Here is a 24699-nt window from a genome sequence, read left to right on the forward strand (position 1 = left end):
CTCCCAGGTATGAGTGTGTGAGTGAATGCTGTGCGTGGCCTGCGATGGATGTATTCTTGCCTCTCACCCGATGCGTTGGTACTTTTATTCTGAAATTTTCTGACCTTCACCCCCTCGCGTAAGTCGTTATTGTCGTTAGCTTGACACTGCAGCGATAGATTCGCTTGCACTCAGGTAACGTGTGTCCAGAATGTAAACAAATCAGGGGTTGTTCACGGTAAGAATAAATTTTACGAAATCTTAAGTATGCCGTTCACTTTTCCTAAACAAACCGCAAGGTACAGTGTGGGAAAATGTCTATGAATTAACGCCACGTGTTTTTACTTTCAAGCCGTCTTGGTATCATGGTTGTACAGTGATTCCGGCGTTAGCTAGCTAGGTAGATACCTAACATACATAATATTAGCCATAAGGTCTAGGTGATATTTAGCAAGTGCCGGAAATACGACATTACGTTTCATGCTAGTTTCAATTATGCAGGCTTGCAGTCGTTGTAACATGGCCGGGAGCGGCGGTGAGTGGCAGCAGGCGCGCCGTCGCAAGGGGGCAGCAAGGAGAGAGAAGCAGTGTCAAGCGGCTGACAGAGATTTTGGGAATGCAGAGGACAAGTCCCGAATCCAGAGGAGAATCACAGAGGCTATGTGAGAATCAGTTATTTATTCCACTGAATTACAGTATCGTCAGTTACTCCTCCCCAGGTCCAGCTAAGTTTTGACGAATAGGGAGTATAGTAAAACTGCTTAGCACACAAATGTTAAGCAGCGTGACAGTGTAAACAATACAGCCCACGTCCAGCTGGTTACACACTAATATTTTACGTTTCACATAGGACAGCTATTTAAGTTAAAATATCTCTCTTATTGAGATTTGCTTGACATTTTCCTGAATGCGAGTAATAAGAAAAACATTGATGAAGAATGTTTTTGTGTTTGTCTAAATCAAATGTCTCAGATTTTGTTTCCCATTCTTAGAGCTGAGCTGAGGGGTGAAGAGTTCTGGCTGGAATGGAAGGGTAAACCAACACTTTTACCGAACAAACTAGAAACAGTTATGTCTGCATATGCAAATAGTGATGACTATGACAGTACTTTGATTTCCTTGGATTGCACTTTTCTGCAAGCACTGTCAAATGAACTGGGTCATAAACAGACCAACCTCTTTGACCATAATAGTATTTTCAGAAGACATTTCATAGAAAATAACCTTGATGTGGGGGCCATTAAAAACACGATGCACAAAATCATGAGAATGTGTTACTGAATGTAACAGAATATGTATGAATGCGTTAAAATTCATGTCCATTGACTTTGAAACTGATTATTAATTGATTAATTGATTATTGAAACTGACTGTATACATTCCTCTGACTCAAAATGCATGTGCATCTCATTGTTATTTTTGACAGAGCTGCTGTCAGGCTCTCTGGCCTCAGAGATCATGGGGACCTTGGAGAATGACTCTAGCCTCTACAGTGGTAAGCTTGACTGTGTGTGTTACGGACTGGGCAGCTTCTCTACCTGCATTTCGTCTCGATACCAGCTGGCCATGCTTATACTGCTGCTGGACACGCTGAGGGTAAGTGAACATACATTAAAGTGCTCTGTCCTCATGTTAAACAGTATGCTTATTGCCAATACAGTTTCTCTATCCTGGCCCACCAGTAGTAGAAGAAGCTCCCCACTACAATCAGGACTACCCATCTTCCTTGACAGACTGAAAATTAAACTGCACCTGCACTCACTTAAAATGCTGAAATCAGAACATTTGGCATGGCTTTACAAGCCGTACCTGAGCGAAATCTTGTACTGTATTCCGTAACCCATAGTATTCTTTATAATACTATGTTCTCTATTTCCCTTTTTCCCCTACTATGGCATCTGACTTTGTTATAAGATTATATGCTGACTAGTACTACAATTGGAGGTGACCCTGAGCACTGTTTGTCGCTTAAACATGTCTGTATATAACTTGTGTCTGTCTTAAATAACATAACTTATGTAAGTCACACTGTGTAAGACCATTGCTACATGCCTATATGTAAATGTAAGCCACCCTGTTACTCATAATCTTGATAGGGTGCTTCTGGTTAGTGTTCTCAATCAATCAATGCACCCAGAATAATGCGAGAGTTAATGTCGCCCTCTTTTGTAGATACCTCCAGTGCAGTGCAGTGTGTTTGATCCAGTCTTCTCCCCAGCGGAGCATGAGGTGCTGCAGGCTCTAGGCTTCACCGTGTTGACGGAAAACGAGGTAGGCAGCGTTTGTGATGCAGTACACGGGTACCTGGCGACAGTGGCTGTGCCACCCCTTGACAGCGTCCCGCTTTGTGTGTTCGACCGTGCCAGGAGGGCAAGAGGCCCGTGTCCAGACCCACGCTGTTTTACCTGATCCATTGTGGCAAGGCCCTGTACAATAACCTGCTGTGGAGGAACTGGAGCCCCCAGGCCCTGCCTTGGCTCACCATTGTGGGGAACAGCTTCCATGGCATCCAGGAGAGGTGAGGACCCTCTGCATGTGCTGTGTTCTTTACTTACGCTAAGCTCAAAGATGGACACCCTACGGTAGTAACATGCAGGTATGTTTTGTCGGGTCTTTCATATCTGGATCACCTTGAAATGTAAGATATCTACGGGTTTTGGTTTAGACAAGGCACTTTGAAAGTCAAGCAGAGAAGACAGAAGGGTAGGCGCTGGACATTGTGCATTCCTGAAATGACTATTGTTATCGTAAGCCAACAAGTTATAAATGTTATAAATATGTATAACATTTAAATAAAGCAACAATTTCTCTGCATAACTTTAAGTCAGCTTTGCATAACTCTTTTAAACATGGTTTAATGCATTTAGTAGGTTTCAGCTTTAATATGTATTTCTATATTAAGTAAATAGAGAGAAGGTATTTACTTAATACCTGACTTTGGTGTCAGCCAGTGCGGTCGACCGGGGCGGGGGGTGGGGGGTGGGGGGGGGGGGTGCTGGTGGGTGTGGGCGCTGGTGCGAGGAATTGCGTGTTATGCATTCAAATGACAGAGCGCTTATCGTCACAGTAACACCGCTAATTAAATCAACCGGCAGTACACTGCATCAGAAAAACTAGCTGTTTCAACACGAGGCGAGCTGTAGGCTGGCCACCAAATCAGAAGTTAGAAACGGTACTGGTATTTTCTGTGCTATTTTTTTAATTTTATTTTATTTTTTCTTAACTTTTGATTGGGTGGGCAAGACGCACGTTTGGGTGGGCTGAGCCCACCCCTGCCCAAAGTCACCGCCGGCCATGTTTCCCATGCCTGTTCATATGTCCTATTCAAGTTCAGCTCACAATAAAACATCATAACATCGGTTGTATAATTGACTGTCAATGGCCAACAGCTGATCATACATTCTATTGGTTGATCAACCGCATTGGGCTGATTCCCATATTAAGCCCATTAATCTGTGCAGCTTTGGCTGAAGGGGTTACAGACTTGCAAATTCCACAAGTCTGTAGTTTAATTACAGCTTACTGAAGCAAAGTCCTAAAAATTGAAAAATGTATTGTCATAAAACATTAAAACACAGTGGCTTTGTGATTATAATTTTAAAAAGTTAGGTTGGGGTTTGAATTCAGTCTGAGGAAAGAGGTACCTAATTTGAGTGTAGAGTTCTGCCCTTATACCTTGTGCCCTTTCCGATGGGTATATCTGAATTCATGCCCTACAGATGTTGCTCCAGTTTGAGTTGCTAAGTTAAGCTCTGGCTGTATTAGTAGCTAGGGTCATAACAGGCAGACCACGTGATTTAAAACCATGGTAATGTATGGCTTCATTTCAGGATGGTGCAACGGGACCTTCAGAGAGACTACAGCTTCATTTCCGATGTATCCTTCATATCACTGAAGTCAGCTCCAGTTGTGCCTCTCGCCTATATGCACCAGCATTGAAGACCTGATTTGAATTTTTATCATATTGTGAGTCAGAAATTTGTCTGAGTCATCTCTCACTTCAATGAACAATTCCTAGTAAACACTACAGCCAAGGGCATAATTTATTTGGGGGGGGGGAGTTACAACACCCCCCAGTATTACAAAACAGGCAAAATACCCCCCCCCCATACAATAATATAGCACAATGTAATTTCTTATAATAAAGATGGTGTGTGATTGGGATCAGTAGTCTGAAGTATTTGCCCTTTAGAATTCACCAGATCACAGGTGTTATTTTTTTTTAGTTCTTACATGCCCCAAGACCCCCCTAGAGGTTTGCAGTTATCAGGGTCTATACATTTCAACCACCCAATATTCAAACTAAAGTTGAACTCTTGACTGAAGCAGTGTGGTGGGACTTTGTGTTACTGTTGGGATCTCTTTTGTGTTTTAACAGGGCCACTGCATTCCGAACAAAATTAAATTGGTCCTGCACCACTGCTGCTAAGTAATATGAACTAAGACAGTTTCCTCATGTACTGTGAAAGACCAGTTCTATTTGAACAATGTGTAGTTTGTCCTTTGCCTGCGTTATTGGGCAATGTTGACTAGGTTGGTTCCAATCAAAGAAGGTTGATCTATTTGAGGAGTGCGTGATCCTTTAACAGTGTTGCCAGGTGATCTGTGCTTGTGAGGAGACGGCCCTCCCTTGCTCGCCACGCTTTCTGGACGTGTTCAACGATACTGTGTTACTACGGTTCCCACATGAGCGCCTGGCCAGCCTGCCCCCGCACACCTGGACACAGCCCTCTGAACCTGAGTACCTGCACTGTGAGGACCTAGAGATCATACAGAGGGACCAGGGCAGCTGAGAGGAGTGCGGGTGACGGGTGACGGGAGGGAAAGCAAGAAGAACCCAATGGGGTGAGAGGAGAACAGAGAACAGGACAATTACCCTTATCAGGCTGTTCGATGTTTTGTGAGCCAGGTTTTTTTAGCAGTATGAATGACAACCAAATACTATCGCCTGTCATGTTTCATACAGAAACTCTTGGCTCACTGTTTGTGGATGAGTCTGGAGGTGAAACAAGGTGGACAGAGGATTTAGAGAAGTCTTGTGTGTTTATGTTTATTATGTTAAAATATGTTTATTGTTGAAAATTGAATTTTGGTCATTCAGTTTTGTATCTAGCCTTAACTTTTTATTCTCTCTTGGAACTCAGTCACACCAAAGCAGTTATTCAGTTAAACTACTGAAGTATAATTTAGATTGTGGGCATAAAGTTCACTTTGCCTACTCTAGTATAATTCAGTGACTGACATCTCCATACACTGGTAAATCCACTTCATCTGAACACATAATTGCAAAAATAAATAGTGCATTTAGTGCATAGTTTGGTTTCTGTGGTATTTAACAGAAAAAAAATGTCAGTGCCACATTTGGCAAAATCAGCGTCTTTATTGTGAAACTTTTTAAGTACAACACAGAAGCACCGCCCCTTCCCTCCACCGCCCAGTAATGTATTTAACTGAATTTCCAGCCCAACATAGACTTCTAGACATGCTGGCTGGCTGTTAAACAGCCCCTTCTTCCATCAGTCCTTGCCGGTAAAAATGATTCACCTCCTGAGCTCCTGAACTATCCAGTAACTTCAACATGACTGCCTCCCTCGCCATTGACCTCTGCTGATTCTGAGCCCTCATTGGTCAGCATCCTGTTCTCTTCGTCAGTCGTTGATTTTCCTGACTGGTCATCCGTTGTCATTGCCTTTTGCTCCAAGACTTTCATTTTGGATCCCAATTCAACATTTTCTTCTATGTTTTCTCCTCCAGTGATCTCATCTTTTTGCAGCTGGTCTTTTGTCACTACTTCCTCATCTGTACCATTTGCTGCTGATTCTGTTTCACCATTTGTCACCAGGGAAGCGTCCGCTGGGTCTGTCCCACCTGATTGTGGTTCTTCATTGCTTACTTGATCCCCTTTCTCCTCTAGAACACTTTCAGATTTTGGCTCATGTTCACTGGCTTTGCTTTCTGCCTCTGTCTTCTCACTGGAATTAATTTCCTCTTGGTAGCATTCTGCCTTGGCTTTCTCTTCATTTTCAGCTGAGGCTTCAGAGACTTGGTCCTCCAGGCCTTCATTCAGCGCATCTTCCCCAGCAACCTCTACCCCATTGGCTGGGTTTTCCTCCCTGACTCCACCATTCACAGCCGCTGCTAGCTCTGATTTCTCATTGGCCACGATAGCAGATGCTTTCATTTCTTTGAATTTCTCCTTCAGTACCTCAATCTTGTTGCTAAAAGAGAAACAATGTAGCAGTCACATTTTTTCATCATTTTGTCTTATAAGCAGTGTCCAAGAGGCATTGCATTAATTTCATTTAAAAATAAATGTTTTGGGTACTAGCAAATCATACCGAACTGTAAAACTGAACTGTAAAATCGGAGTCACGAACCAACCAGTTAATGGGCCAACCGAACAGGGTATGACCTCGGAAGGAGCATTAGCAAATATGCCGTTTCAACCTTGTAAGACAAGGGGCATGTTTTGCTATTGCTATTGCTTAAGAATACAATGTGGGGATGTCTGCAGTATTTCATGTTAAAAAAATACCAAAATTTAATCACACGTTTTGCAGAAGAGGCCTGAAATAGTGCTACATATAGCCTATACAGAGAAAAGGCAATGGCTTAGAAGTTGGGGGGGGGGGGGGGTTATTTTCCTTTGAGAGCCTGGTTACGTCTTATTTCATTATTGATCATTAAATTAATCTGAGATTTAAATGATATATGACATATGATTTTAAAATATACCCATATGATTTTGTTGCTCTACAAATTGAGAGTAGCTTGTAAAAAAATAAAGCTTCAGTAACATAAGTAACATTTAATAAAGGATCAAAATTAAATTTATGTAATGAAATCACTTTGAAAGGTGTTTTCAGAGAGATATTGAAAAGATATTTCAGAGTTCTGAATGATCCCCGTTGCCCCTGAATCACAATTTGTTTCTTGGGGATTCCCTGTAACAGTCCACAATCAACCCAAATCTGACTCCTACCTGATAGTCGGTTTGAGGATACCATTAACCAAGGCAAGTTGTTCTAATGTGGTGTCCATTGATGGAGCTAAACTCTGTAATGAATAAACAAAAATTAGTTTTGCTGAACACACAAAAGGCTTTGACTAGCCTGGCCCTTTCTCCCAGCATGGCATCCAACTTGGCTGCGGGAATGAAATGATAGTTATCTAAAGAAAAGTGATCCTTCATATGATAATTTGGTACATTTGCAAACCAGAATTGTCACACATAAATTTGGCTCCCTCATTTAGAAATCAAACGTGGCATACATGCACATGACATACAGATTTATTATAGCGCAGTATGCTCAGAGGTGGAATGATTAATGAAGGAACCCGATGTTCACTCACATCAGGGGTAGCTGCGTCTGCTGAGTGTGCCCCGCCCTGCCGCAGGGAGCGTTCCACCTGCACAGCCTGCTGGGTAATGGCCCCAAGGAATTCTGTGCTGCACCTGGTCTGCGGGTGATCTTCACCACACTATGGATAAGCATATGCAAACTCAGACAGGCTTCCTGACAAATGGAATTGAGTTATCTTGCTTAGCAATTTGGCTTCGACAGGACACAAACGTTTTATGAAAATAAACATTTTAAGGAAGCGTAACTTTCTCACACATTGTTCCTCTATAATACGTAAAAATTGAGTGTTTTGTAAGGTTTGGCCCAACGCATGCAGTTCTAACCTGGCTTTGAAACACAGCCAGCGCCTCCCTCTCGTGGGTCATGGCTCCGCGGTAGTCGCCCACAGTGCACAGCCGCTGGGCCAGCAAGTGTTGACTGCAGAAGAGCAGAGAGGGAATTAGCAAGCTTCACGTTGGGTTGCTCCTGAAAAATTCACAAACTCAACCATGCAGTGGTCTTTATTCATCTATATCCAATGTTTGCATTAAACTGAACACACTAAACTTTCATTTGAGCAAAAATAAACTTAATCCTTGAAGGAACTCAAAACTCATTTCTAATTCGAGTTGAATGTTCTAAAGCAATGGCAACAAAAGTGGCACCCTTTGACAAGAAGCACAGCTTGAAGAAATTTGAACTTGCAGCCTGATTATCTGTTCTGGAGAACTTTTAGATAATGATATGAGTGTCAAGGAACATAAATTTAGAGTACTGTTCAGTATTTAGATGAGTATGATATTCTGCCTTCACAAATACAAATACAATACAAATACACACTGTTACAGAATGGCCTGTGTCATGCCATGGATTAAAATGGTTACTTGAGCGCAGTCTGTAGGTTGTCACTGCCGTGGAAGAGGGTGTTGAGTTTCAGTGCACTCTGTAGGTACTTAACAGATTGCTCCCCCTGCAGAACCAAACCTAGAGAGCTCTGAGAGGAGAAAAAGGACAAATCCCTCAGTGCTGGCTGTGAACATTGAAGTGCAGATTCTCAGCTTTTATTTTAATACATTTTGGTTTAACAGTGTAGAACCAATAGCACTTTTTATATATAGCCTCCCCATTTCTGAGCAGCATAATGTTTGGGACAAATGGCTTCACAGGTGTTTCTGATTAGTTGGTTGTGTTCAATTGCTTCTTTACTGCAAGTATAAGATAGCTTTCAGTATCTAGTTTTGATACTGCCACAATCTTTACTAGGCCCCACACATCTAAGCCTAACTCTTTCTTTGCCATATTTCTTGAAACTTTAGTGCCTATTTTACTTGCACTATAGGCTAAAGGTATTATGCTACCTGGGGTTTTAGAAAAAAAAACTTGAGACAGATAAGATTTCAGTGAACTTAACTACCCTTCCATCTCCCTCCCACCCCTCCACCCCCCATTTTGCAAAATGATTGGCTAGACCTCCAATAATATATATATATATATATATACACACACACACACACACACACATATGGATTTGTATCTCCCCTGTATACTCGCTCTGACTAATGATTGTATTTTCTACTATCTATCCACCACTCAGAAATGTTTATATTAAGCATCTTATGATGTCCATGTTTGGTACATATTAACCCTTCACTGCTGCTCATATAAATAATTTGGTGTGATAGACATATGATATCTACTGGTTACACTGAGTGGTCTAACTCTCTGTGCCTGGCAGACCTCGATGCAAGAATGCTGGAAAATTAATACAGTCCATACATTCCTTCATACACACACAGACACATACACACACACACACAGGCACAGGGACAGGGTCAGGATCTTTGAACGTTCACACATAAACACACCTATGCATATCATGAAATATTCAATTTGCTAATCACTGAACACCCACTTTACTAATACAACACACACGATTGCTAACTTTTGTTATTGTATTCCCTGAATTATATTTTGCAATTCTTTGGCAGTGCCCTTTTTCCCACCCCCCGCCCCCTTCATTCTTATCCATTGCTTATTAAAGAAGCCTTTGTTCTAAGGTTGTTTTTCTGCCCCACCCCTCAGACCTTGAATGGGATGGAGAGGGAGTAGAGGAGATAAAAGTGTGTGAGCTGGCCAGGGAAGACAGGGATTCTTACTCTGCCTAACAAGATAAAATGTCAACAAAGTACTTTGCACAACTGGCCAGGCAACCTGACATTTAACCAACCATTGCAATATTGACCATCTATCGTGTGCATCATAAGTAAGGATGCATGTATCTCAAATTCTGCCTGGATAGGAACACAAATTCCTCAGTTCAGGATTCATTCGGCCCTAAATGCATGTGTCCTTTATCATACAACATAAGTACCCTTGATTTGTTTCATTTATGCCACTCCCTTGGACACTTGCTGCCCTCAAACTCTTTATTTTTGGATGGACCTCAACACAGTTACATAGGAAAAGGTATATTTCCAGTATGTTATCGATGGAAAGTGTGACTTCTTGTGGGACTCACGTCCAGTGTGGCGGTGAAGGGGTGCTCTTCCCCGTGGACCAGGAGCATCAGCAGTTTGGCGCGGTACAGGCAGCGCTGTGCCAGGCCCAGCTCCCCACCGGCAAACATGTACACGGCCAGCACAGCCTAAGGAACAGAGCCAGGGTTATACCAAAATACCTCGCGGATTCAAGGAAACCAGACAAAGACAAAGTCAAACTCTCAAGTTCTTGTATCTCCACTGCTGTGATCTTGGACCACGTGAGTATTCTTCCAAAATAAAATAAATAAAACCAGACAATAAACTACATGCTTTCTACAGTCAGTTACAGCAGAGGGTCTGAAATAGAAATAGAAAAAGTTCTGGTGGCCATCTGTGTATGCTGGTTTTGCTATAGCCAATCACTTGATCAATGAAAGTTGTTGAAACGTCTTATTTTACTTTAAACATATTTTAACGCGACACACGTTTAACTCTGGCCTGGATTTAATAAACAGTTGTCCTTAACTTTGGCTTACAATTAAATACTAATCAACACTTTTTGTGAAAAGTTTGCAGAGTTTGCAATATTCAGCAAGTACTAGAAGTAACTTGCCAAACTGAGTGTGGGAAGGTCCACACTGATGTCATTTGTCCGTTTATAATTTAATCATTCACAAAATTCTAAAATGTCTTTTTAAAATATAATTTCCCATATACCACATTACAGTTTATACACATGGCACATTTATTCTTAATGGCAAGCACAGCTATTTCTGACATGAGGCCTTAACTGGGTTAATTGTGCCTCAATAGATTAAAAGTAGCTATTTTGTAACAATTAACAGCTTGTTACAATTCTGGAGTTGCATTTGGATTAACTAAAAACTAGTTAACATGGCGGGCCCACAGGACTGAGATAACCCTGAATTACAAAACTTAATCAAGCAAAAACAAATCATCCCAAGACTTGAACATTTTATTTGGACTATACAGTAATTGCAATTTAGTTGCATGTAGTGAAAGGTAAGGGAAATATTTCCTATAAAGCTAGCTGGCTTTTTATCCAGAAAGTCAATGTAGTATATTCAGTAACAATGTATATAATTTAAAATGGTTGATTTCAACTGATCACAGTAAGCCAACCTTTATGGACAACCAATCTAATAAGACAAGTTATCCTGTGTGGTAAACGACTCACTGAGTCAATCACAGTTTTCTTTGGAGGGCAATACATTTGTACCATTACTTCAGTATTGCCAATTCAATAGTATAAATAGTACACACAAGTATTGATTCAAGTAGTCTTCAATGCACTCCCTGTGTGGCTATTCTCTGCTTCCTCTCAACATTGTCACTCACGTATTCCTGGATGGTGTTGGGATGGTCGAACCCAAGCACTCTCTCACTGATTACCACCACTCTCAGCTGCACACTCCTTGCCTGAGGAAGGAAAAGAGTTGAGTTCTCCCATAGTGAAAAAAGGAGAACCACTGGGTCACAAATTATTAGTCAAATTACATTCCCACGGGTTCTAGGTAAAATTAAATATAAAGTAAAATGTAATAATTCTGCTATAGACCCACACGCAATATTTATGTAATAATGGAACCATGTCATAATTCCTAGTTTGACCCGAGTACAAGATTATAAGAAGTTATCATTGTAAGACCTGAATTACTTATTGTTACTTTAAAATGTTTTTGTTATGATCACCCCCCCCCCCCCACCCCCTTTACTCCCAAATTTGGAATGCACACTATTTTATGAGTACACATTTCTGCAACCTTTATTATCAATTTAGGTGAATGCAGTCAGAGGAAAACACTTCAGCAGGTGGAGTGCTTGACAAACCAGTGGGGGTCGCTAGCATGCAATGAGACCATGTCATCCCAGCTGACTGAAACCCTCCCATCCCTGGTCAGTGCTGGAATTGTGTGTCAACCTGTGATGCTGCTGGCCATTGTCATCACTGGCACAGTCCAGATTTTGTATCAGACTATGGTGGGCATCCAAGCAAAATAACAAAGTCGCAATTCAGCACCCTCTTATTGTTACTTGGGAGTGAAAATATGGGAGGCCCGGGGGGTGAGTGGGTAGCACTGTTGCCTCACAGCGAGAAGGTTCTTGGCCTGGTTCCCGCTGTGTGAAGTTTGCATGTTGAATGGAGTTTCTGAGTCATGTGTGTTTCCTCCCACAGTCCAAAGAAATGCAGAGTCTGCCCCAGGTATGAGTGTGTAAGTGAATCTTTAACTCTGATTCTTGCCTTAGACCTAGTTTGTTAGCCTGTGATTTTGTGTTAGACCATTTGCTTGTATCCGATTCAAATTCTTGCCAAGCCCCTCTGCCTCTTGTTTGCTGGTTGGATTTTCAATTTTGTTTGACCATTCGGTCATTCACAACTTCAACTCTTGTTTTTCCCTCTGCTCGCCGTATAGTGACTCGAGTTAGTAAGTGTGTTCCCAGCTGGACAACGAAATCTTCCATTGGGACACTACTTTGTTATTTTCCTTTGTTATTTTTCCTTTATTACTATTGAAGGTACTCTGGGTGGAGTTTTAAATCTCTGATGGGGTATGCTATTCAGGCTTTTGGTTCTCAGACTGCAGACTGATTGTCTTGAAGCTCAACATTCAAAGGCGCCCCATGCCCAGTAACTCTTCGAAGACTAGCCAGCTTTTAAGTAACGCTCGATATGCAGTAGGGACTGGAGTAACTTGTTCTTCTGCAGTACCATTTTCGTTACCCATTCGTCACTCATTTCCTTTATCCTACATCCTGTTACGGTCTGGCCCAAGACCAGGTCGTAACAATATGTAAGTGGCTGTCAACATTTTGGACTTTTTTTTGTAGCATTAAGAAAATAGAATTGCAACTGAATTCAAATGCTTGTGACCTCGCTGTGTTTGTCTGTTTCTGGTTTGCATTGTGACTGTGCAACTTGTCAGGCCAGTTCTGCCTGTAAGCAAGAAGCTATTGCTCTGTTTTATGTATATTTGGAATTCCACAAAGTACATCACACACCACCTTTAGGTGAAGGAGTAGTCCCATACCTTAAATAACTGCTTATAATATGACATACACTTGTGTGTATGTTGGCAATAAAAAATGTTAAGGAATGAATGACAACAATGCAACACGATAATGTTTGTTGCCCTTCAGTGAGAAGGAGAAGTAGGTGAAAATTTACATTCCCAGCTGTTGTATCACCACTAGATAGCTTGAAGGTAGTTACAAAACCACAAAAGGATTTCAAATAAGCTCTTATATGTTATTTTCGCTTACTGTGGTAAAGAAACATATTTAAAGTAATTGCTTTCATTTCTTATCATTTAAAAGAAAATATAAATTTCAACGATTCAGATGACTGTCTCAAGCTCCTTCTACAGTTATAAATTATATGGTTTATTAGTCAGCTGTGGACGATTATTACTGAAGGAAGTTGTTTTAAATAAATGTTTGAACTGAGTCAGAGAGACACTCACCTCACCGCTGTGGCCCTGTAGGTAGGCTAGCCGGGCAAGAGAGCTGAGGCAGGAGCAGGCCTCCGGATGAAGATCATCACACACGCGGGTGTACATGTAGGCCGCCTCCTTCAGCTGCTCGTAGGCCTGTTGTAGGTTCCCTAGGGGAGAGTAACATGTCAGCCTCTCAGAAGACAACCCTGTCCTGCTCCAGTCTGTGCCGCGCCAGGAAGCAATGTTCCAAGGGCCAAATGCATCTTGTCCCACTACATACCCTTCTGCATGTTGGTCTGGGCAGAGCGGAATATCTTAGAGGCGTCGCTCATCCTCATCTCCACGTGCTTGACTACAGGCAAGATGTTAAGGATGTCATCTGGGCCAATGGGGGCTTTGCTGCGGTTGTCCAAAGTGTACTCCTTCAGGCGGAGCTTTAGACGCACAGCCAGGCAGAGAAGTGAGTCAGAGAATGTTTGAAATCACATCGGTAGTCAGTCAGGTTGCTACAGTCAATCACAAATTACAAAAGACTTACCTGTATCCCAGCCTTCAGACACAATTCTCGCAACAGGGACACCTTCTGCAGGCCATACCGCTCCACCAGATGGTCGACACTTGTACTGCAAGAACATCGCAGTTATTGTATGCTTATAAATGCAGGAGTAATCCATCCAGCAATTTATCTGTAGAACTGAGGGGTATTGACCTGTTTACACTCACCCCAAACTGTCAGTGAGATTGTAGGTTTCTTTGGCATCCTGGTTCACCAGGCTCCATAGCTCAGATCCACTGAGGGCACTCCATGTCGTACTATCTGATGCCACACCCCCTCCCCGACCCCGCCTCCTGGACCTCTTTTTGGGCTCCTCCACCACAGAAGCAGAGCTAAAATGAGGTACCAGCAGGCAGCACAGGAAATGACTAACAGCTGCTGATAGACTGGAGACCTCCACACCCTAAAGATGAAGCCAAAAACAAAATATAGTCATACACACAAGCAGTAACCCTGCTATGCAGCATAAACAGATGCTCACACACACACACACAAACACACACACACACAGAACAGATGGCTTTTACCTGCAGGTAGGTGTTCAAAATCCGTCGTGCAGAACGCATCACAATCTCTCCAAACACCAGTCTCTGTTTGAGGGAGAAAGATTGATTTTAAAGGCATGACTTTTGCAAATGCATTTTAACTTTAACAGAGTCACGAGTGGGGGGGCTTACCATTATGTGCTTGAGTCGTTCTTTTTGCTCTGACTGGCTGAGAACGTGAACCACCTGACCCAAATAACGAAGGTTGATCCCCCTCTGGTGAAGAGCATGCCTCAGTGTGGCACCATCCATCGGACATACGGTGAACTGCAAGCAGTCTTCCACCTGATGTACACACACAGTGGTTGTACAACATGACCATTAAGAAATAATGTGCAAGCTGCCTTGAGGAATGAACTGCTGAAACACTCACAAAGGCTGGGATTTGTTTGGTGACGACGAAGGCAGCGGCCTCCCGTAGGATTCTCTCGTGCAGCCGCGTGGCACTGCTGTCACTGCTGGGGTGTTGTACACCTAAACAACATGGGGCATGAGAGAGACAAGCGGTGGTGATGCCCGCAAGCAAACAATAAGATGAGTCTTATACATGGAAACACACTACCACTACACTAACACACCCGCATGCATGCTCTAGCACAACGAGGCATCAAGGCCCAGGAAGTGTTTAGTGATAGTCATACAGATAAGGAGATGTTTGCAGGCTTGGAAATAAATGCAGATGGAAATCTAAAACAGAAAGATACACCACTGCTGATGACGAGGACACATACCTTGGGAGAATATGTCTGGATTGAAGCGCATCTCGAAGATGATGTCGCTGACAGAGCCCACGTCTTTGCAGGCCCCTCTTACTGCGTCTGTCCCACGTGGATCTCCTGCCAGTGCCGCACACAAGACACACACACACACACACACACACACACACAAACACACACACACAGACAGTTACAGTAGATAGGCAGGTCATAAATAGGTCATTCACGCAATAGAACTTCAGCAAATTAAAACATCTGCATCCCCTCCTCACCATCCTTCATGCACTCCTCTGCCCCTCCACTCTCCTCCATTCTTTCCTTCACTCGCTGAGAGAACTGGGACATCCTGGGAGGGGCAGAGAGAGGGAAAAGATCACCATTTCAAGAACAGACCTGACAAGCGGTAGGCAGGAAAGGCTGCAGGCTTTAGGTGTGCCGAACAGGCCCAGGCTCACTTGTGCTGGATGAAGGCCCGCAGAAGCTCAGAGCGCAGCCTGCACAGCCCATGGGGGAAGGGCCTGGGGAGGCCTGTGGAGGCAGAGTAAGAGGTGGGCCAGCCCTCCTCCCTCTCCTCGTCCTCTTGGCCCTCCTTTTCCACGACATGGAAGTTGGCGTCGGCCGGCTGTATGCGGAAGAGATCCAGCAGGTAGAAGCGACCGTCGGCTCCCAGCAGGCCCTGGACGTCCACGGAGCTGAAGAGCGGCACCTGGTGGCCGTTGGGGCCCAGCACAGCGTGCCTCTGGATGGCCAGGCTCTTGGCGGCCTGGGCCAGCAGCTCCAGCAGCTTGCGACGGTGTGGGCCCTCTTGCACTCCGGCCGCGTAGCCGTACAGGAGACCCCTGTAGGGGCCCAAACTATCCGGCCCCCGGTCGGTCCCTTCCAGTCCTGGAGCCAGCCCCTGGGCAGAGAGGCGGACCCCTCGGTAGTCCACCACGGCAGTGGGTAGGGTGTGCAGGTTCTGCAGCGGCCCCTCTAAATCACTGTAGGCCTGTACCCCCTTGAGCTCCAGCCGCTGGCCAGCCCTCTTGCCTCGCTCCCCGCCCTGGGTTCCTCCTCCGTCACCCCCACGACTGAAGAAGAGCCCCCCCCAGAGAAAGGCGGGGTCCTCTGTCCCCCCATTGATTGGGGACACGCACCCGTCAATCACAGATTCGGCTCCTTGTGCGGCAGCCCACACAAAGGCACTGTTAACCTGAAAAGATTCACACACAGGTATGATTAATCATCTATCTGTCAGAGATTTACTATCGTGGGAATGTACATGATTAAGCTGTGAGGTTGTGTTTGCATACTCACATAATATTTACATGTAGTCATTCAATATTCATCTGCTCTACATTTTTGACAAATTGTTGACAAATGAAGACTAGTTAGGTGCCATAGATTCAAGAATTAAGACTCAAAACTGTCTTCTAATTTACAAATACTTCGATAATAACATATAATGATTGTTGTTTTTATTTGAGCAGATGTGAGAAAATTAAATTGAGGAAATACAACCAGTACAATTTAAACCAATTAAAAAGCAATAGCATTCAGCACAATGCTCTATTCAGCAATACCACCTGAGAATACAAGATAATACTGCAAAAATCCACCTAAACAGAGAGCATTTTTAAGGTCCTTTGCATAGGTCAGAGTTATTACTGGTGGGTACCTGCAGTAAGGCTCTGTCCCTCAGTAACCTCTCCTCTATAGTGCCCTGGGGAAGATCCCTGGCTGCCTGCAGTTCATCGTTCCAGTCAGGAGCCTACGAACAACCACACCATGAGACTGAGCACCGCCGGGCACAGCCCCACAACGGACGTGTCCAGACACACGCCGACACGAGAGCAACACGCAGAGGTGTGTAGCTGTGCAGAAGCACACGTATGACTCAGAACTCTCACTTCATATAAAGTATGCAATTGATGGGAGCACAAAAGCGCAAACAGCCCACCTGTGAGCCAACGTGCTCCTCCAGGCCCAGCCGGCTGTTGAAAGGGTTCCGGTGGGAGCGCACCACAGAGGAGGGACCGAGCCAGCTCAGGGTGCGGTAGGGCGTGGGCATAGACTCTAGCGGTGGTGGCCGGGCACTGATAGCCACAGTAAGAAAACATGTAAAACCAACATACACACTCAACCGCCCAGGTACAAACATTTCTCCAACAAATGTAACCCCGATAACATGATACACTAACCAGTAGCTTCGCATCGATCAAATTGGGTTTTCTGTGATATTGTTTGAAGCAAGAGGACCCCTTTTCGTATGCCACAAAATCTACTCTGTCCTTTCAGAATTGAGTCGATGCACATCATAAGTGGCATGAATAATAATAGAAAATAAATATTCAATGTCTAATTAACCATTCAATTTCTGTAAATCATGTATGCATGCCAATGAACTTTGATCACTACAGTTCTCAGGATCTCAAGGGGTACAGGCGTGGACATAGGTCCACAAACAGGAGATACAAATGGTTCACATTTAAGACACAAATGAGAGACATTACATGAAACAGCCAACTGTTTAAACCGTCAAAAAAAAGTTAACGCGGATGCAGAAGGAACAAATTGCATTCTTAGGCAGTTCAAAAGCATATTTAATGATTTGCAATGTGACGGTTAAATATTTTTAGTGTTCAAAGTTTTCTATTTAATGTGCATGAACCTTTTGTTTGCTTTGGTATATTATAGTACTTTTTACCGGTTTCTGAGTGCAGTGAAACCCATTTTGAATCCTGGGCTGATCTGAGACAGTAGGTCTGTCAGACAGTGAGAGACTTGGTGGGTGGTGGCAGGGCGTGGGTCAAACACATCCACAGTGGACCTGAGAGAAAGAAATAATACAGTTCAGGTTCTGTTCAAAGGTATATGTGCTATTCAATGGCTGTCAGCTGCATCTGTATAGGCACACCATGATTGACTGATTGGCTTGTGAGTGGGTAAATGCAAACTTGTAAGAAACAAAACAAAATTTTAACCTGTTCAGATAGAATCCTCGTGGACTGGATGTGATGTCACAGTTGCGCCCCTCTAAGGTGCACACACTTATGTACAGGAAGTCACCTTGAAGCTTTCTGGGCCCAGGAGGTGGGTTCCAACAGCTGAGTGACAGGTCCAAGAGGAGGCTTGGGGCCTAGGGTATAGAGATCCATGAGCTTTATCATGTGCTTGTCCAGAACCATGCATTGTTTTCATAGGTTTTTTATGTTTCACACCTCACTGTGTGTGCCATTGGGCAGCAGGGGCAACAGGGGGTGCTCTTGGGAACCAGGAAGGATGAAGTCAGGTGGAGGGCCTTCCAAAGGTGTTTGATCTGGCTTTGTGTCACTGACTGAGCGCCTCGTCCCTCTCCCACTGGGAACACCTGAAGAGGATTCTGATGAAAGAAAATAGACTAAGAGTAAACTTCAGTTTAAACTCTTACTCAGAGTTCTTGAGTGCTCACACTGGGGTATTTCCATATTTTCAGCCACCACCATGCATTCGCCCATCTCCCCACAGCACGTAAGAGCAATTGCCTTCAGAGATGCCCACTGAGCGCAATTTCCTACCTGAACTGTGAGTTGGACAGAGTGTGTCCAGCAGGCTGGGTGACAGGCCTTCTCTCAGGGCATCGTGGGGCCCTGAGGCCCTGAGGAGCTCCTGCAGTCGGGCCAGGTGGGCACGGGCTGTTCTTGGGTTGTAGGGCTCTGTGGGCGGGGAAGGGGGAGAGAATATTGCAAATCCATTCAGGAATAAGAAGAAACATTCTTCAAACTGCATGCTTATCCCTCAGCAAAAAATTGTGATTAAGAATAAAATCACCCATTCATTCAACTTCATAAAAATTTTTATTGGCAAGTAATCCCCACTCATATCATCTATGAATATAATCTGAGAATCTGAGAATAAAAAACATATCATTACATTCACTCAATTAATATGCTCATGAAATGGTGAGCAGTTTTAGTTCACTGCAGGTCTATTATCATGTTCAAATTGTGTTGCAGTTGGTGAAAGATTAGGAAATTATTCTTACCCTCAACCAGCCTGAGTGTGGCCCCTGCTTTTAGGCCCTTGACAGTCTGCAATTCAGTGAGGGGGTCCAACATGATACCAGAGAATGACAGGGAGAGGGAAGTCCGAGGTACCACCTCCTCCCTTGCCAGCACAGCCAGAATGGTGTCCTGGACCAGCCAGAATCCATGTACCTGTACAGGCAGAGCAGTCCCACACAAAGCATACTCACTCACAATGGAACAGCACATGCTGCAGTGTTACAAATGAATGCTTGTACACTATGCAAAACAGGATCACATTCACATTATAACGGTAGTGTTCCCACACTCATAGAGAGAACTAAACTAATAAAGTTCCTCCAATGAATTGCATGAGCCATCTAACAAATCATAATTACGTTGAGCAATGACTGAATTTGAAAAAGCCTGACCATGATTAGATAATGCTAACTTCTAGTTCTTCACCTCTAGCTCAAAGGGCTCAATGCCTGCCCCTTGAATCTTCACAGGAAATGAAGTATCCTCCAACTGCCCCGCATCTTCCTTCGTTCCCATGGCTGTGTTTACGGCTTTTTTTCCATTCATCAGGGGTTGGACACCTGGTCATGGGAATTAATGACTTTGATCTAGTGATACAATGTATGAAAATAGATAAAAAGTATGGACAGATTTTTATTTTTTATTTTTTCAAAACGAGGTTTAAGGTGAACTTTCACATCACAACAAACATAAATTCCACATCAAAGTAAGCCACAGTTTGTGTGCCCATGAGCAAACAGTGTGTACAACAGGAATAAATAAACAGAGAAATACTGCATAGGGTGAATTAGCAGAGCAAAATAATTAGTAGCTGAACCAGTCAAATCCAGGAAGAACTAAAAGGATAATAAAAAATAGAGCTCAACAGGTTGACATAGAGCAATGAAAAGTCCTTAGGGTATCCAGCTGGTTATTTAACCACACCTGAGGGTGAGATGGGAGAGAATTATACAAATTCTGCAAGCTAACATTTACCACTGAAGAACCTCATTATTTTATTGCTCCAGTCCGCAACCCAAAATACCTTCTTTTTTAAGAACAGCCTGCATAAATGGCAGACAAGATCACTGTTAAAACATGCCACAGGTTGGACAAAAACCTGATGATTCACTTGAAAATGTACTCACAGAAAAAAAATTATATTTATATTTTATTTTTTGTTTTCACATTCAAGGAATTCAAGATTGTAAAGAAACATCCCAAAGTTTTCCTTACAATCAATGAGGGCTGTTATCAAGTAAGCAGCAAGGCCTGTTCTCTCCTGCAAATCCTGTCACCAGGATTAATCCCCAACAGCACAAGACCCGTCTTGAATCCGTGGGGAACCCGTTTGAACATGACACCTGGGGAATTTGCCTACTGGCAGCGATCTCACCCCAAGCACTGAAAGCAAACTCCACCCTGTTCTGGCAGAAGTACAGAGGTACACAACGATTTAACCGCCAATTCCATCAGCTCCTGCCAGCCACCTGCCATGTCTCCAGTGCAAACCACCATTCCATTCAATGGGGTATTCACCAAGGAGAAGCATCCTCTCACCTGCTGTACTGACATACTGCATGAGTCACTCCTTTGACTGAATGAGTTTGGCAATTACACTTGCTCTGTCATATTCACACAGTGAACAAAGGAAAATGTGAGAATTTGCTCCCAGGAGCAAACGCATGTAGCCATTTAAGGGCCATTTAAGAGTTCGGTTGCACATGCAAAATATGCTTCAGTCAGGCTCTAAAATAACCCGTTTCAAATGAAAAAATGACTCTTTCCAAAGCTGTAAGACTTGAATGCCATTTAAAGGGAGCTGAAAATTCTTCTAGACCAAATGCCTCAGGAACCAGACAGTCCCCTTGTGTTTTACAGAGTATGTTAAGGCCAATTCCACAAGCACTGAAGAAAAAAAAAAAAAGAATTCCACAAATGCCTGTCTGGGTTTAGATCTGGTGACTGAGAAGCTATTTACGGTTTACAAATTTCTTTGTGGTTAGTTCATAGCATATCTTAAATCTAAACTTTCCCCTACCAGCCCCCTTTCTGTGATTTGACTGTTAATCCAATTATAAGGAAGATCAACAAGATGCTATTGATGTCTTGAACCTTATGGTTCTAGATGCATGCTTTAATGCCAAGCTGAGACACTATCATGAGAGCCTTGAATGCAATGAATGCAGATTATTTGATTATTTGGTATGTAGTTGTACAAAGTACAGAACAGGACAAGAACAGTGAAACGGGGAGAGGGAGCAAGAGAAGGAAGGCAGAGAAGAAGCACAATTATGCTCCTGGAGTTCTGAAAGCATTGTGCTTACCATGCTTTTTAACTTAGATGCAATGAGTTTAACTCTCGTCTTCACCTTTAAAATATAAAGATTGTCTTATTCTCCATTTAATTGTAATCGGTGTTATTTACTCTGCAAGGCTTTTTGAAAATCAATTGCAAAGAGGCTAGGCTAAGGTTAATTTGACTTTATGATTTTAAAATTCTGATTTTATGAAACTGACCAAATCCACTGTACTGTAGCCTTGAAAGAACTCAAAGTGCATGAATAAACTGATAGTAAAAGGCATTAAATGCCCCTCTTAAGTTCCGATAAAAAGGACACAACTTACCCCTGGCAGCAAGGTCCCCTCCTTCTCTTTTTGCTCTGTCCTTCATCACTCTCTGTCAGCTACTTTTGTTGTCTTTCCTCTTCTCTCTTTCTCTCTGTCTCTCTCTCACTGCTACAGTGTGTGTGTCCGTGATATTGACCGAAATGGCTTGGTTATTTGGCTCCTGGTGTTGCTGTCTTAGCTGTGACCCTGACTCTCTCCAAATATCTGCCTTGTTTTCTTGTGTGCCTCCACCACACCTTCTTCTTGCTCAATGTGTTCTGTCTCCTTCTGCCTGACTGCTTTACACAGCAGCTCTCTCGGCCACACCTGGGTTGTGGACTGGGCGTGGCGCACCAGCCTATTCTTGTACCCTCCCCTCGTACTGTTCAGTTTGTTTACTACCCTCCCCCGCTTCTCACTCTCAGCTCCGAGCAGGTAGGGTGTGGCTCAACACATAATGTTTCACTTTCCCTAATCCCAGCTTGATAGCAACTCCAGTGGTGAAATGTGGTAAACTTTGCTCTACTCTACTTAGGAGACATGACACATTCGGCAGTGCAATGAATCCATGTGCAACAGTTATAACTGCATAAAAGCAGGCATAAATGTCACAATTTACTGCCACTAACAGGGAAGAGTTGTACACACCGGAACAAGAATATCTGACATTTCTTTTGTTTAATCCTGTATTTACCAAACCACTATACATAGAATAAATTAGACTGAAGTTGTTATCTTTATGTTAAGCACAGTGTGCAAATATTTTCAACAAAAACATTTTTAAAGTGGCAACTAAACAAACCAGGTGTGAAGGGAATACATATACACATGCACTGGCACCAGGTCTGGGGACAATGGGGCACTGTCCCTCCCAATATTCCGGACAAATGTTCAGTGAAATAATATGTACTTAGGGTTAAACATAAGTTTGTAAAGATAAACAACTGAATCAATTCAAGTGCACTCATAAAACAGTTGTTTGCCTGTTAAGATAGGCATAGCTTTTCTATTAACTTCCAAGTTCTTGTTGCTGTTATAGGCTTTTACTATTGTTTACTGACTGTATGACCTGTTTCCTGACTGTATTCAAGACTGTTAAGGTTAGCTGCCATAGCTGTATTTATTGTTCAGTTGATTAAGGAAGGCAGAGGGCAGAGAAGCTATACACATAGCACACACACATTTCTACACCAAATGTTAATTGTGCTACATCAAATTTTTTACAAGACGCCCCTCAGTTTCAGCCATTTAGTGCAAGTTAATTCTATAAAACAATTATTACGTTCTACAGGTGACAGTTTTACCATAGATACACATTCTAAAGATTAGCTCCATGTTTAACACTGAAAAAATGTACACAATCTACAGTGTAAAACATTTACTCTCCTGCTGTAACCTGCAGACACCTTACTCTATTAGAGCTTGTACATTTTAGTTACAGCAACATTGACCTCTAGACCTCCTTTTATGGAGTGACTGAAATTAGAAAGTAAATTCCGGAAACGGCTGAAAAACCTTGGACATCCGAACAGGTGTGCAGACGCATTTGGAAATACACAGTGGGTAGTGCTCAGGGTTAGCATGCCGGTGGTGTAGTTTCCCATAACTTCAGGGATGTGTTTTGATAAGAAATCAATGAGAGATGAGAGTTAATACTTTTTATGGACCACAACCTAATGTAGGTGGGCCTCCAATTCTACTTCAAAACCAGAACACCTTACAGCAAACTGCTCCCAGAGGGTCATTGTATGCAAGCTTTTCACACCAACTACTGTTCTATGTCAGATCCTTCAAGAATAACCACATACTTAGCGTTGTTTCCAATAAAATGTTGATATGTACACATGACACCAGTTCCGGAACCAACCGGAAGAGGAAGGCAAGCGTTATTGCAGTGGGCAGCAGGTTTTGCAGTAACAGAGTAAAGGAGCTGAGGAGTGAAAAGTAACGGGAGGCACCCAGAATAGAGTGCACACTCGTACAATGAGTTCCACACCGTGCTGAATGCACACTGAACATATACAGATTAAATCATTACAAATTACACAATTACATAATAATTACATATTGGGTTTTACATTAACACTTCAATAAATTTTAGTTATAAATTTAAAGATGCCAAACGGTTTGCAATGATCAGCCTTTAAATGACATGTTCACTCAAAATGATTACCAATGGTCTGAAACAAGTTTAGAGAAATCGTTCCTCCTATTTAGAGGAAATGCTTATGGTCTAATGTGCTTATGGTTTTATCGTCAACTGCTGAAATTTTAAATCAATATAACGCTCCCCCACAACTGGAGGGAAAAAAACAGTCCACTGGAGATGCCGGGGATTGAACCCGGGGCCTCATACATGCAAAGCATGCGCTCTACCACTGAGCTACATCCCCTTCCTGATTGCTTACGTGTTGAAATCATGTTTAATACTTCGATGTAGCAAAACACACGCTTCGCCAAATTTTTCTGCACAATAATCTCGCATAATAGTCATAAAAAACCCCTGGAGCTGCTTTGGAATTACAACCATTGTAAACAGTCGGGATCATTCGAAAACATACATTACAACTACAATGTTTTGTTTTACATCTCACAAATCGAACTATCCTTTAAAAGAATTCCCTTTAATAAGTATATTCTACGCTTCACTGACGGAAGTCGTTGGCTCGTGGATACTACACGTGGAATTTCACTACGAGTATAAGATAAATGAGTTACCAAGGAAAATGTGCCAATGTAGTTGAAAGGCCTGTATGTTAGACCTAGTGCAAAAATAAGCTGGCAGTACAGCAATAGCCTACACTAGAGTTGATCAGAAACCACATTTGCCTACTAGTACAAAATATTTATATACGTACATGGGATTATGAATCTGATCGTACGATCGAATATCCACTCCATATATTAGACCTAAATGAATGCGCTTAGCTCATCGCCTTTTCGTTTGGAATGCAGATGCGCAATAGGCAAATGAGGGCAACGGTCACAAAAGTGAGTTATTTACGAGTGATATT

At 42.9% G+C, this 24699-nt stretch overlaps 2 protein-coding genes and 1 non-coding gene across 5 annotated transcripts; 1 reads left to right on the plus strand and 2 right to left on the minus strand.

The window, feature by feature from the left end:
* The first annotated feature begins 108 nt into the window (after nt 1–108).
* srrd (SRR1 domain containing) lies at nt 109–5293 on the plus strand. Its single transcript, XM_035379778.1, has 8 exons — nt 109–217; nt 481–641; nt 972–1012; nt 1406–1575; nt 2152–2250; nt 2346–2497; nt 3810–3855; nt 4578–5293. The coding sequence occupies exons 2-8, from the start codon at nt 499–501 to the stop codon at nt 4770–4772; spliced, it is 846 nt and encodes a 281-aa protein (XP_035235669.1). The 5' UTR covers nt 109–217; nt 481–498; the 3' UTR covers nt 4773–5293.
* A 46-nt stretch (nt 5294–5339) lies between these two features.
* Nucleotides 5340–24644, minus strand: si:ch211-166a6.5 (clustered mitochondria protein homolog). 3 transcript variants are annotated; one of them, XM_035379776.1, is made up of 26 exons: nt 24544–24644; nt 19523–19656; nt 19078–19249; nt 18611–18748; nt 18275–18435; nt 18038–18192; nt 17761–17883; nt 17014–17149; nt 16732–16824; nt 15530–16266; nt 15347–15420; nt 15090–15194; nt 14732–14832; nt 14491–14643; nt 14341–14403; nt 13981–14216; nt 13796–13880; nt 13538–13691; nt 13285–13424; nt 11162–11242; nt 9841–9966; nt 8207–8316; nt 7667–7760; nt 7333–7461; nt 6962–7035; nt 5340–6197 (listed from the first exon to the last, which is right to left on the minus strand). In XM_035379776.1, the coding sequence occupies exons 1-26, from the start codon at nt 24584–24586 to the stop codon at nt 5540–5542; spliced, it is 4275 nt and encodes a 1424-aa protein (XP_035235667.1). In that variant the 5' UTR covers nt 24587–24644; the 3' UTR covers nt 5340–5539. The 3 variants fall into 3 exon arrangements, with proteins under 3 accessions (XP_035235667.1, XP_035235666.1, XP_035235668.1); XM_035379775.1 differs by lacking the exon at nt 24544–24644 and adding an exon at nt 21704–22067; XM_035379777.1 differs by lacking the exon at nt 24544–24644 and adding an exon at nt 21403–21437.
* trnaa-ugc lies at nt 24007–24078 on the minus strand. The gene has a single exon. It is a non-coding gene; the product is annotated as a tRNA-Ala (tRNA).
* Nucleotides 24645–24699: the final 55 nt, after the last annotated feature.

Source organism: Anguilla anguilla, chromosome 10 (genome assembly GCF_013347855.1).
Source record: "Anguilla anguilla isolate fAngAng1 chromosome 10, fAngAng1.pri, whole genome shotgun sequence".
NCBI lineage: Eukaryota > Metazoa > Chordata > Actinopteri > Anguilliformes > Anguillidae > Anguilla > Anguilla anguilla.